The sequence below is a fragment of the Anoplopoma fimbria genome, chromosome 8, assembly GCF_027596085.1.
Source record: "Anoplopoma fimbria isolate UVic2021 breed Golden Eagle Sablefish chromosome 8, Afim_UVic_2022, whole genome shotgun sequence".
NCBI classification, from domain to species: domain Eukaryota; kingdom Metazoa; phylum Chordata; class Actinopteri; order Perciformes; family Anoplopomatidae; genus Anoplopoma; species Anoplopoma fimbria.
Window position 1 is genome coordinate 1,913,766 of NC_072456.1, and position 14,213 is coordinate 1,927,978.

Here is a 14,213-nt window from a genome sequence, read left to right on the forward strand (position 1 = left end):
AACAGCACATTTTTACAGCAGAGCAGAGGTGCACAAGTTCAGGCATCTGAAGTCTCTTCTCCAGTAATTCGACTCGAAGAGGCGGAGTTGGATTAGTTTGGAGTGCCTCGGCAAAACAGTGATGGGGGAGGGAGGGGCGACAAGTTGGATGTGAATAATTTATCACTGATGTTTCCACTGCCTTTGTTCTAGGTCCAAGGGATCCGGGTTTTAAGTTTTAATAGCATTTGTGGCTGGATTTATTATGTGTGATCAAATAATTCTCGGTCCTGGGATTAAAAAAAAGAAGTTTTCTTTCCTTTTTCTTTTTGTAGCAATGTAAGTTACTGAGGCCACATGGGTATAGCTCATTTCTCTCTACCCTTCACCCTCTGATTTTAATACTGCAAAAACACACAGATGTGTCTCTGGTATTTCAATGACTACGCCCTCATCAAAGCTGTTCAATCATTCATCGATTTAAACATTTACTTTAGTAAAAGTTCACATTATTGAGCCTAACTGTAAGCAGCAGATGGATCCAGTAAGACAGTAAGTTACACTTCTTAATCTTTCTTGCAAGGCTCCTTTGTTGAATGCTGTGTGGTGAAAGGAGTGCGTCCGAGCAAGATATGCTAATCCACCCCGCACAGTCTTTGTATCTATTATGCTTTTAAACCCATCTAAATGAAACAAACACAGCGGCTGCAGAGGTTTAAACTACAAAGATGGAAAAGGTTTTATCTAACGTTAAAAGAGAAGAGACCTTGGCTTGGTTGCTGGCATTTGAGATAATTTTGGAGACTGATGTTATCTTGTTTAAGTGTGATTATCACATGGGTGATATGTTAAAAGAAAAACTCAAGTACAAAAATTGGAGCTGATCAGATCACGAGGCGTCTTATTTCATCATCTTCATCTGGTGTTAACAGTTGAGCCCTGTGATGTCTGGAATCTCCAGCACTATTTCAATTCTGGTGCTTTAATTCAGACGCCTCAAACACACAGTTATTAAAAGTTCATGGACTAAAAGAGAGAGACTTGCTACATGTTTGTAGGCTTCAGTGAAAAGGAGGCTAAATGAGACTACATTTCAATTTGACAAAAACCTCTGAGGGAAAGAAGAAGAGAAAAATAAATATTTTCAAAATTGGTTTAATGTGAAGGTTAATGACCAAATCTTAAGTATCAGTTCAGTTATCATTGGGCAGAATATTCATTGAGCTGCCTCCCAACCAGGAGTACACCTGGAGCTGCAGCAGGCTATGTAGAAAGATTGAAAAGCTATATATATTATTAGTTATCAATGATAACTAGTTAGGAAGATAGCAAATAAATAATAAAACAACTACAACAAGTAAAAATAATGGATAAATAATTAATAATTAAGTAAAAGTAGTTGATAACAGCCGATTGAGTATTTGGGAACCACTGGCCTACCACAGTACCAGATTTTTTTCCCTTCATGATGGATTTGTTCTTGTTTGCACTATGATATAACACATTCCTGTTTGTAAGCATTAGAAACAGCCTGGTTCACATGGAAACACCTGGCTCTACACCTATTAAAATGTTATCTGTGGCGGTTCAGGTATAATTGGTAGCACTCAACAAACCCACTAACTGTCAAGGAAACAAGAAAGTGGTGTTCATTTTGCGCCTACTGTTCTGGCATTCAGATATCCTCGGCTGGCTTAATCAGTCGGCCTGCTTTAGTGTGAGAATGAAAGTTCACAGCGAAACACAAGGTTTTGCATTAAATCCACGGACGACTCTCTGCCTCTTACCCTTAGGTCAAGAGGTGACAGCTCAAAGAGCGCCTTAAATCATGAGAACTGCTTTACCTTTCAGTGGAGCTGGAGAGACGCACCTACACTAAGTCAGTAAAGTCTGTGGATTTATCCGGATCTCAACCTCTCCCCTGTGCTGCATATAAATCAGCCATGGGTGCAGTGTGAACCTGACAGTCAGACTGTGGCATGAAGGGTGAGGGTGAGTGATGGGTGGGATGTAGAGACAGGCAAAGGCGAACAAGCAGCACTGCATTATGGCCCTCTTATGGTGTAAAACATTGGGAACTAGAAAGGTGAACTGAGTAAGGGTACAGATCTCTGCCAGGTGTGTCAGCAAAGAACACTGCCGTATTGTGTGATTGAATGAACAAAACCCACTATTGGTGCCTATGGCCGAGAGGCACGCAGCAGTGTGCATACTGGTAGTTCTGATAGCCTTTTAGCCAAACACAATGCAAACTGTCCTGCTGTTGTTGCTGTTGTAAGAAAGCAAACAGGACGTATAATTAATAACAGAACTGCATTTAAACATTTTAGCTCTACCAAATTCTCTGTAAATACATGGCCTCTCTGGACTCGTTACTCAGTTAGTAGGGCTGGAAGCCCGAGGAGAGGAAATCCAAAAAAGCGTCAGCCGGCTGAGAGAGCCAACTATGGGAATACAGAGACAGACGCAATCCAACATTCACAAGATCAGACAGAGAAAAAGATTCTGCTGGACTCTGACCATTGTCTCTTCCTGTGTGTGTGGGAGTATCTGAAATAAATAACTATATGGGCACAGATTTCTCTGCCAGCATTAGGAACTGATCTTAGTTATGAATGAATGGCCTTTGGCAAAGCGCGGCAATTCAAGGAAATGTTATCGATCCAGTCTCTTGCTTCCAACCAGAGAAGTTCATTTTGTGATTGATTTTTTTGGAAAGACGTATTGATAGTTTGCTCTCGAAATAAATGTATGGCAGTAATAAGCAATAGCAAAGTGACGCCCTGTGTTGTATTCAGCTGAACTGAAGATTTTTACAATCATAGGCAGTTTACCACCACCCCCCCCATGCATACTAAATCAATTACCATGAATATATTAATCTCTGCCATCTGGCGCAAATCTTCTTGCGATAAGTTACAGTGTGTCACCAGGTCCCACGTGGTTCCACAGTTGCAGTGGATTCTTATGTAAATGATGATCAGATTTGTACGAAAGTTCAGGACGCATGGAGCCTCCAAGATTATTATTATTATTCTACAGTAAAAGCCAAGAAATACGTCTTCAAATTCCGTCAGCACATTCAAAGCAGGAGGAACGGGAGGATTGTTTTGGGGTTTTTTGTACTAAAAAGCACATCTTTTACAGATGGACTATAACAGGGACATAATGGGCAGCACATGTGTACTGCTCCCTTCTGCTCTGACAGCTTCTGGGACTTTAAGGAACACATTTGTTACAGTTACTAAAGTCATTTAAGGTAGCGCACTCAATGAGTCCACCGGCTGGTACTCACATAAACCAGTGCACAGATGTTTTCAGAGTTACCTAACAAGGCTAACAGTCTACAGTCATGCTAACAGCTGTGTGAAGCTGTATTGAGGCGGATCAGTGCTTTGAGCTACACGTTAAAGTCAGTATGCTAACGTCATGATGTTCAGCAGCTCATGGTTATCGTGTACATTAATTTAGCTAGAATGTTAGCACGCAAAAAAAACAACAACACAAAGACCCAAAGACTAACGAGTTATATTACTAGACGCAGAGACAGGACGCTTAAAATAATATACACTGCACAGTTTTTAAGTAACAACTTGCTCTAATACTGATTTAAATGATTCTGAACTAAACAGGTCACATTTCTACCAATTGGTTAAGCATGTTAGCTCCCAGCTATAGATTATAATTTACCATGAAAAAAATATGTAAAGGACTTATCCAGGGCCAGTAAAGAAATATATTTTAACTTTTGAATTTAGCATGAACATCCTGTTATTTATGTTATTTGATGAAACCAGTTTAGTTAACTTTTACTGCGAAAACATTGGTGATGAATTTAGCAAAAAATGATCTGGATTTCATATGATAAGATGCAGGTGTTTTTAACATCATGTAGTGTTTTAACACATGGATAATGACAATTAGTGAATGACTGATTTTACACTGAGACTTTGCATCAGTCTGTGATGGAGATGGAGAAAGTTTGGCTTCAGAGCAACCTTTGACAATAACATTTACAGCCATTGTCTCAAGTCTGTTTATGTTACATAACTGCCCCAAAAAAATGCAGGAAACGTTCAAAATGTTTTGCTGGAAATGATCTGCAACCAGTAAGTCATAAAGATGTCTGCCACCCTTGAACTCTCCCGGCCGGTTGAAGAATTAGTAAAAAAAGACCCTGGTAACAGTTTCATACCCGTTCCCATTGGGGATGGCTTTGGGTTCGTGTCTCAGAGCGATCTGTCTTAAGTTCTACCGAGAGCAACACTGACTCTGTGATTACATCAGCGCCTTTAGCCAACTCAAGGACGCACCAAAGAAAATCAATGCTCTTGATGCAAATGCGCAGTGGGAATTCACTTTAAAGCTAATAACATTAAGCCGGGAGCGCTGCGATGTTGGCCCACATTGTAATGTTATGTAAATCTGACTGGATGACGGCTTCATTTAAAATGGGAGTGTGGACGAGATTATGCACGATAGTGGGCCCGTTTTGCCCCCCCACCCCCCATCATCTCTGCATCCCGGTAAATAATTCAGCCCCATAATTCTGCGTATTAGAAGAAGACATAAAAAAAACCAGGGGCCAAAGCAGGCCCCTGGAGACTAGACGCTGGAGTGTTTTCTTTTTTTCATAATTTTTTATGCAGAGGAAGAAATTGGAGGGTACATGATGTTGGCTGGAGGGCCCATCACTCATCAATTTGTTAGTAAACACCAGATTTAGGTGCAGTAAAGCAAGTCCTCGGCTAAACTGCTGGAGGGCTTCTCTCTCTCAGACATACACACACACACATGCACAAATACACACACATGCTGTATCGCCTCCAGTGTGTTTTGGAAAAAATTACTAGGAAATCTCCAAGTTGCTGGCATTCCAAAACCTTCAGTGCACTGGGCAGAGAAATTAGGGGGGTTGAGAGCTCGCTCTGCAGTTCAGCGCTCACGCCAGAGGCCGTCGAGCAATAAGCTGATGATATAACCGCCGTCTCTACTGTAAGCCACGGGGTCGGCCGCGGATAAATATTTCCGTTTGATTTCAAAACTCTGCGTTACATCACTGGCCGCCGCTGCTGTTTTGGCGTCTCGCAATATAACAATGTTTCAAATTAGCAAAATCGGCAGGCAGGAAATGAAACGCTCAAGTGACTTACTGCTGATGTGAGGCCCACAAGTAGAGATGACAAATGGAAAGGATTAAATCAGGCGGGTCCTGGGAAGGCGACAGTGTGAGGGAAAGAAAAAAAAAAAAGAAAGACTTTCTGGAGGTCTCTAAATTATTCTAACAACTCCATCAAGCTGATCCCAGCAGTAAGCATACTTCATAGTTGAGTGCATTTGCTGATTGCGGCCACGAGAAGAAAACTGCACATTGTATCTGTGTGTAATTAAACCGTTGTCCCTACCCAACAGACCATCGTGAATGTAGGATTCTCCATTAAGCAGGTGATTCCAATTGGCCCTAAAGAGCATTTGGGGACCGGCGGCGTGAGACAGGAGGAAATGAATGGGAGCTGTGTAAGAACGGGGCACTCGCTCGCCACTGAAGGAGCCCCCCCTGAGGTTACACTCGTTGAGGAATGAATCTCTTTTCATCTGCAGGTATGCCGCTCCAGGAAGGTCACCGGGAAGGTTTCAGGGGGGAAAGCGTGAGGAGAAGACAGAGAGAAGGGTTCCGGGACAGAGGATGTTGCATGTGTAGAAATTGTAAAGCCCTCTGAGGCAAATTAGTAGTATTTGTGATGTGTCATATTTCAAATCTTGTCATGAAATATGACAAAATACTGCAAAAAAACTAAAGAAGGACACGGACATGCGGTGCTGTTGCAAAGCTTTTATTGAAGAAAGAGAGAGAAACACCAGTCGACTGCATGCCCCCTCCATAGATCAAGAACAGATGAGGAACAACAGGGTCAAGATCTTTGCTGTGAATTTCACTCTCGATGCCGCCCTGAGCGAGGTGGCTGATGGGAGGGTCTACTGTGAGGATGCAGACTTGGCCCGGAACAAAGGGATCCCTCTTTATTTACTTTGGCAAGGACAAGTAAACACGGGCAATACTGCAATTTGATGCCGCTCGGCCAAAGGCACTTTTACAAACATGGATGGAACAAAGACAGTAGAACAACACAAATACACCGGACAAATTAAAAAAAATATCATTCGGCTCTTTTTTTCTTTATACTTGTAGCATGGAGCTTCATGACCGATGTGCTCACAGGCTGCCCTCGAACAAACACCGTAAACAGGAGAGTTTGATTCTGTTTTATGGCACATGAAGGTTTAACTCTGTGACAGGGTACGCTTTATAGGAAACACGTGCTAATAAGCCAACACTTTCAAATGTTTAATCGAAATGATTTAAAACCAGAAAAAAACTGTAGCCTAGAATAAAAAAAGCACTAGCTAACTTATTTTCTATATTAAATATTCTGCTTAAATTCATATTTTAAAACTTCTTAGGCGCAACGCAACTTGACACAAGCTCCACTATGTTCACCTGCTAGCTGCTAACTTGGCCTGTCTGCTATTTGGGAATAATTCTCTGCGGGTTCATCGCTACAAATGACCTCATTTACACTACACATTATTTAAGAAATATATTTTTATGCAGCTTTAAATGACCAACCTTTACCAAACTAACACTGGTGTATCCTCTCAAAGATATTAAATTCCGATTGATGGCCTGATTATACATTACATCATTGTTGATATTGTAGCTCACAATCAATGGATGCCACGCTGTCACCAATTAAGTTAAACAAAACACCGGAATGATTCGGCTGTGCGACAGGCACTCCTGGAAGCACGGCAGATGTTGCCTCTACATGTTGCTGCAGTGATACAATGACATGTACCAGAGGCAGATCTGAATAATGGATACTGATTTTGGCTTCAGAGAAGACTTTGGTAGAAAATACAAAAGCACAAAGGTCTAGGTCAGGGATATTTTGAGACACAATTGTCTATGACAAACACGTGAACTAGAGCCTTTAAATGAGCATCACTGAACCTTGTTCAAATACTAGTTTGAAATTCACCACCTGTAGGTTTTTTTTCATTATTTGTTTAGTCACTTTGAAACCTTCACGTTGTAACTTTAACGCTGCGGTCTAATTATCCCGGCCAGCAGGTCGGACGGCCCTGTACGGCCTCTCACAGAAGGCCAACAGGAGATACCAACTGAGCCGGGCTCCATGGCAACCAATCGGAGCACTGAAACCTACGTAGCAACACGTGTGACAAAATGACACACAGACTGTTTGTTTTTGTCATTTATCGCCTGACAATGGATAATCAGCTGGCTGACTGAGTCAACTGTCCAATTAACCGATGAGATGGATCTAAGTTTGGACCTCATGTGGCTGATGTGATATGCCATTAAGAGATAAAATAGGGAGAGTAGATGTCTTTGGTAACTAGGGAGACGCACTGCTTTTCTCCTACAGAATGATTTATTTATAGTAATCTGTTTTGAATAACTGGTAATATAAGATTTAAAAAAAAAAATAGCTGGACATGAGTGTAAATTGTGCTCCCGGCCTAAGTTTTGTGCTTTTAGTTGTTAAAGTTTTTTTGTATGTGACCGATGAACTGCGCTCAAAATATTGATGGAAACATTCCTGAGGACATGATGAGTGGCCTAACCCTTCTAGAGGAACAGTGAGTTTTTAGGGACTTTTAAATTTCTGTTTAGATTTTAAACAGTTTTCCCTTCTTTTCGTACAAAATGCGTCAGAGCAAAAATGTAATTTATCAACGGGCTTATTAGCAGAGTTATTTACAAGGCGTTTACCCTGGTTAAAACATGGCCACAGTCGTAGTCCATCACAAACGTTTTGATGCAACCAGACTCACTGATTACAGTAGATACAGTATATGTGTTGGTATTATCACTTTCTTATATCCAAATGGCAGCAAACACCCACATCTCAATGTGTGAGCACAACAGTAAAGAGAGTTCTATGAAAATCATAATGGATTGCTATGTTCATAATATATCCATCCACGTGCACAAGACATCGGGGCTTAGGGAAATACTGTGAACCAATCCAGCTGATAAATAGGCAGACCGGTACTTCTCTACTACAATGTCTTTGATCTTTAAAGGTACCCTGTGGAGTTTTCTTGTAAAAAAAATTCAACACAAAGAAGGCAAACGTATTGAATTAATGTTCTCTCTCATAAGACATTTGCAAAGCCGATTGTTTGAATACTTTAAAATGTGCAACGTTTACATCAATGGTTGCTCATTTGTGGTCATCTTCTTCACTCCTTAGCACTCTACTGACACCAAATGTCCATCAGCGGACACCTATAGCCTTGGACAGATTATAACATAGTGGGCCCTTGGACACAGACATATAAAGACCCCCCCTCCTATATAGGACCCCCCTGACTGAAAGACGCACAAAACGTCGTTTTTAACAGCAGTTTCTGTAGTTGTTTGGTGGCTGTGGTGATTTTGTGTCTCTTTTCAGTTGTTTTACGTTTCTGATTCTGATGCTAAAGACCCCGTTGGCTTGCAAATTATCGGCCAATCAGATTCAACGGGAGGCCCCTGCCTGTGACGGCCCCTTTGGCCCCATCTCTGCATATGGATCCGTGTGCGGTTTCAAACAAAACAGGGACCTGATCAGAAAAACATCGCTCAACAGCGCCACTAGTGGTGAAAAACTCCACAGGGTATCTTTAACTCGCCTCATCATCGTATTCCTCTAGTAATTATAATGAAGCAACTATTATATCAAACAGTCAAAATACTGGTCAGCTGACTGTCGTTCTTGGATGGAACAAATAATAAAATCAGCCATATTTTCACTCTCGTGGTCCCTTCTTCGCCCATTCAACTCGAAACAAATACTAAATATAAAAGACAAGTGTCACAATCAATACAGACACACAGCACAGTGACACACAAAGTCACACAGTACCAACAGCATAGGTTTTGATTAAAGGATTACTATAAGGACACTTATGCTCCAATCTGTACAGGTAAAATATTTCCTTATTCATAAAATTTCTTATAAAGTGTCGATGCAATTAACATCAAAAATTGCATAGCCATCTCTAATCCGTTTTCTCTGCCGGACTGCGTACACTAAAGTCACTAATCTAACCTATGTCACTGTAAATGAGAGAAAGAGTTACATTATCTGCTCAAAAACCATATAATTAAACTCAAACATTAGGCGGTATCAATATGAATGGAGAGCCATGACTGTACTGTTCAGGCCAACAGAAAAGTATCTATTGTATGCATAGAAGCAAACTCCATTTGGAAAAGTACAAAAGGAAACATTGTGTTTAAAAAAGGGAATTGCATTCAACAGCTGCCTACTGGGGATTTTGTCTGACACTGGGAACTACACTGTGGTTTCCTGTGGTCCCGATCGATATAATGGAACGTTTAATGTAGTTGCATGCGGATAAGCACAAAGTAAATATGGCAGCTTAAATTCAATTCTTTGGTGCTCACTTGTGCAGAACTGTTTTAGAATGTTATCCCTCTCTGAGTACCGTCTGTGGATTTGCACTGAATCAAATAAGAATAAAAAATAATGTCCTCACCAACACACTGTGTGCTCATGGATTTTCTAAATACTGACGCAGTCATACACACACCCAGCAGGGCAGGTCCTTTACATTTTTCATGTTTCGGTGGTCTCAAGACTCCATTTTAGACCCAACAAATATTGGGCCTGCATGCGTACAAATATGGCTTGAACACTCTGGTTGACGATGATTATGAAATGAGATAATAACACTGAGTGATGATGAATATCGTAACTGTTTGGAGTGATTTCAAGCTATTTGTTTTGAGACATTTTGAGAAACGCTTATTTGCTTTCTTATAGAGAGTTAGATGAGAAGATCAATATATGGTTCAGCATTATAAGTTTAGCTTAGCATTAAGGCTGGAAACAGGGGTAAACAGCTAGCCTGGCTCAGTCAAAAAAAAGAAAGAAAAGTTGCTGTTTACTTAAACTATTTCCTGGCCGGAAGCCGCCTATTTTTTTAAACTTCGGACAGAGCCAGGCTGGTTGTTTTTCATGCTAAGCTAAGCTATCCGCCTGTTGACATTAGCTTGTATGTAGCATTCTGACTTAATAATAATAATTTATTAAATTTCATTTATATAGTACTTTTCTAAATAAGGTAATAAAGTTTTATATGACATGACAGTGGCATCATCTAACTCTTAGTCAGAAAGTGTACGAGCATATTTCTCTAAACGTTTCTTTAACAACACAGAAAAACAATAAACCCACAGCTTCTCATCATCCTCTTCTGCTGTGCATTGTACCGAGTCAATACATACATGTGTGCAGGTGAGAGTGATGCTATCGTTACTGAAGGTGGATATATATATATAGAGGGATATATGGTATAAATACATATATATTTATATATATATTTAAATATATATATATAAATATATGCTGAGGAATGCAAGCATCTGTGGATCTGTATGTTTGCGAGACAGAGAGAGAAAGAGAGGGAGCGAGAGAGAGGGAGAGAGTGAGCGTTGGGTTATCACAGTGGAGGTGACCGGTGGGCGGCTCGCTCAGAGGTCAGTGGTGGCCTTGGCGGTGAGGTCCTGGATGCGGCTGCTGTTACAGTTTTTGCAGAGGACGTGTCCGTCCAGAGGGTAGCAGCCCTGGTTGTCCCCCTCTGAGAGCAGAGAGCCGCAGTCCTGCAGGACAGAGACACTCCGTTCAGTCCACAGACACAAAACAGAGCGATTAGCCATGCTCCCACTGATCGGGAACATTCATGCTCCCAACCCTAAATGAGACATTTACCGCTGCTTAAAGACTCAGACAGCGTCAATGCTGCAGGAAGCTGAAGACAGTGTTTTTGTCTGGAGGGGCTCCTACTGTGTTTTACAGTCAGACATAGAACCCTTTCTCTTAACACCTCAGGGTTTGGACTGTGATTCTTTTAGCCCCAACGACTCCTTCAGAGACACATTCTTCTCTCCAGCTGATTATTCCGTCAGTTTCAGTTTCATTCAATTTATATTGATAATTTGAGCTTTAATTTTGAATCAGCACCTTCTGTATTTGAATCAACCAGCTGGTGAAAATGTGTTGCCGATTGTAGAGCAAGCTGTTATTTCAATGTGTCAGATACATATTTAATCAACATTATGGTATATCTGAGTATTGGATCTGACTCAGACTTGGATCTGGACATTTCTATAGGTTGGTAAACATGCTAAACATGTTAGCATTATGACGTTAACATTCACATTATACAAATGTATATGTATGTATATATGTTGACCTCTCCATCTATATATTGTCTATGATTCTCTATAAGCTTCTCTACTTCAGCCCTTTTTGTAGAGCCATACAAGTAATAATGTTATCTAGCTCTGCTCTGATTGGTCCGGTCTGAAAGAAGACTGACTCTCAGTTATCAGTAATGATCCCAAATGCTACCTGAGTGATGAGTGTACTTGTCTCTTGCTGTGCTCACCAATGCCTGGAGAAGATCTCTTATATTAAAATGTTTTTCTATTAAAGTGCCCTGCATGGACCTTTAGTCTGACTCCAGCCTTCAGTGTGTTTTTTTTTTATCTACATCCTGTAAAACAGTGTCTGCCTTACACTCTTCTTCCAGGGTGATAACCACACAAACAATGTCACGCACAATACAGACACACACATTGCTTTTGCTCTCTCTCACACTCACACTCACACACACACACACACACACACACACACACACACACACACACACATACACACACTCACGGACGCTGTGAGAATTACAACTCCATCTACTCACGTCTCCCTGGTGACAAAATATCTCCTGTTGTTGAGCCCACTTCAGCTGAACTAATCTGCTTTGCTTTCCTTTGACCTTTATGTCTGCCAAGCGCTCTGCGTACGCTCACACCGCCGTGGCTCCGTGACAGTGTGTCAAACATTACCTCTCTTTCAGCCGGGCACGTAGCGCCTCGGTGCTGCTTATCAGCCGGCGAGCGGCGGCTGACAAGATGGGTTACTATGTAAGTCTATGAACTTTGCAGAGGGGAGATGGAGAGCTATTTCCAGGCAGGTAAGAGAGGGATGGATGATTTGGTCTCGGTGGAAAGGTGACTCTGGGGGACGGGTGCCTTCGTGCCATAATGACTGTCACCTGGAGCTGGGCAACGCGCTGCACAACCATCAGCACTAATTATAAAGCTCGAGAGCTAGAGCATACCTCACAGCGGTAACACTGCACGTGGAAGTCGCGATCCAGGGCCACGATGCGGACGGTCTCCTCCTGGCCCGGCGCCGGCATTATAGGCTCGGAGCACACGCAGCAGCGCGGGGCGAACTTCCTGTGGAAAAGCATCATATCAAATAATTAAGCTCAGAAGAACAGCAAATGATGTGACGAGATAAGACACAATCTATTACAAATGTAATTTGTAATAAATTCTGCAGTTATGCTTTTTGACTGTTAATCAGCCTGATACTCTCCAGATTTTATTGTTTATCATTTGGTTACTAAATGTTGGAAAATGGTCAAATATTCCCACCAAAGCCCAAACTGAAGATTTAAAAGTCTTGACTTCTCAGTCTAACAGTGCACAACTCAAAGATGTTCAATTTACGAATGAAGTGGAAAAAAATCTAATCCTTGTAATTAAGGAGCTGGAATAAGAGGAGGTGCTTCATTTTTGCTTGATAAATGACTCAAATAATGAATGATACTATTAAAATATTTTCCCACAAAAATCTGTCTATAGACTAGACCAGCATTTCCTAATATTTCGTATTAGTCTAAAAAGGTGAAATTCTTCAGGAATAATTAAGAAAAATAGAGTTAAGTCTGAAAAAAATGATGACGAAAACACCAATAGTGCTTTCACATAATGACAAAGTGAATTAAAGGAAAAGCCACAGCTAGTGCATTATTTCCTTGGTTTTAAATTATTTATTCACTCGACTGTCGAGGTGGCACTAAAAGCTAACTTTTCCCTTCTCTGAAATATTTCATATAAATATATTAGTATAGCACTTGAGGAAAAGCTAAACATAGGAAGACTTCAGATAACAGAACTGACTCTCACAGTAACACTTTCGAATCAGCAACTCTGGAAATGCCTTGAGCAGGAAGTGGTCTGTCCAACAATAGGATTGTTAAGGATATGAAAAGCATGCTGAGGTTTTAGGTCCTGTCAGGTCACTGAGGGCCGGTGGACACTTCCATTTCTGACGCTGACCGAGTGCTGGGAATCAGGAAGTTAAGGAGGCCGTGTGGCTTTTGGGAACCCACGGCCCCCTACAATATTAACAACAGAGAAAGCTCTGGGGTTCCAGGCGTGACTGTTCCTCGACACAAAAGGGCCGCACTGTTCAGGTCACACTTGTCATGTGGAATTAAACAATGGCCCGGTGCAGCTACTCCACAGAGTAAAAAGCTGAGCGCTCACACCGAGAGCCGGCTGTTTACTTCTGTTTCCCCTTCTGGTCACTGAACAAAGGAACATTTCTGGTAAGGTGGTGGTTACGCAATCCATGGAGTGTGACACAATGACAGGAATGTACTCTTACATTCATGTCTGAAGACACGTCTCATAAGGCCATTGGGCTTGTGACATTGCCCGCAATATTCCCCAAAAAGGAAGCACTTAGATCTCAGATAGGTTTGGCCTAGATACAGTGTAGATTAATATGTCAGGTTTTAAAGCAGCATTAGTTGATTTTTAGCTACTTGGGGGGCAGTAGAACAAGCTGTAAACACAACATTGACATTTCTCCCTGTAGAGTTGTTATAGATGTGAATAAATAAGTTTTATCAATTGGCCTATTTACACATTGAACAGATATGAGACAACATTAGCAATCATCTGGCGTTATGTTTATATCTTAAATCCAAATGTTAGTCTAACATTCGCTTAACATCTTTTACTTTCTTAACCTTTGCTAGCTGTTTTGAGAATGCGCAGGAAGCGTACGTTGAGTTAATCAGAGCTTGTTCGCTTAATAAACGCGGATGAGAGCCTTTAGACTGAATCAAAACAGTAAAGTTGCAGACCATAAGACCGAAACAACGAGATGAAAGATGCTAAAATATTCCGGAGAGTTGAGGAGAAATGCTGAATTAAGTGATGATTATCTGTGATGAGCTACTACAGCTGACCCCTTTAACATTACACCTATTCATTTGGTTTATTGTTATCATGGAAATATTGATTTGTGCAGCTTTAAATTAATGTTGTAAACACGGTA

General features: G+C 41.1%; 1 protein-coding gene across 1 annotated transcript in view; it reads right to left on the bottom strand.

Moving 5' to 3' along the window:
* Positions 1-5,803: 5,803 nt before the first annotated feature.
* Positions 5,804-14,213, bottom strand: part of lpp (LIM domain containing preferred translocation partner in lipoma) — a 144,827-nt gene continuing 136,417 nt past the window's right edge. The window contains exons 12-13 of the mRNA XM_054602612.1: positions 12,196-12,316; positions 5,804-10,675 (exon numbers count right to left, since the gene is read on the bottom strand). Of these exons, the coding sequence (XP_054458587.1) occupies positions 10,547-10,675; positions 12,196-12,316 (250 nt within the window). The 3' untranslated portion in view covers positions 5,804-10,546. The remainder of the gene's footprint in view (positions 10,676-12,195; positions 12,317-14,213) is intronic.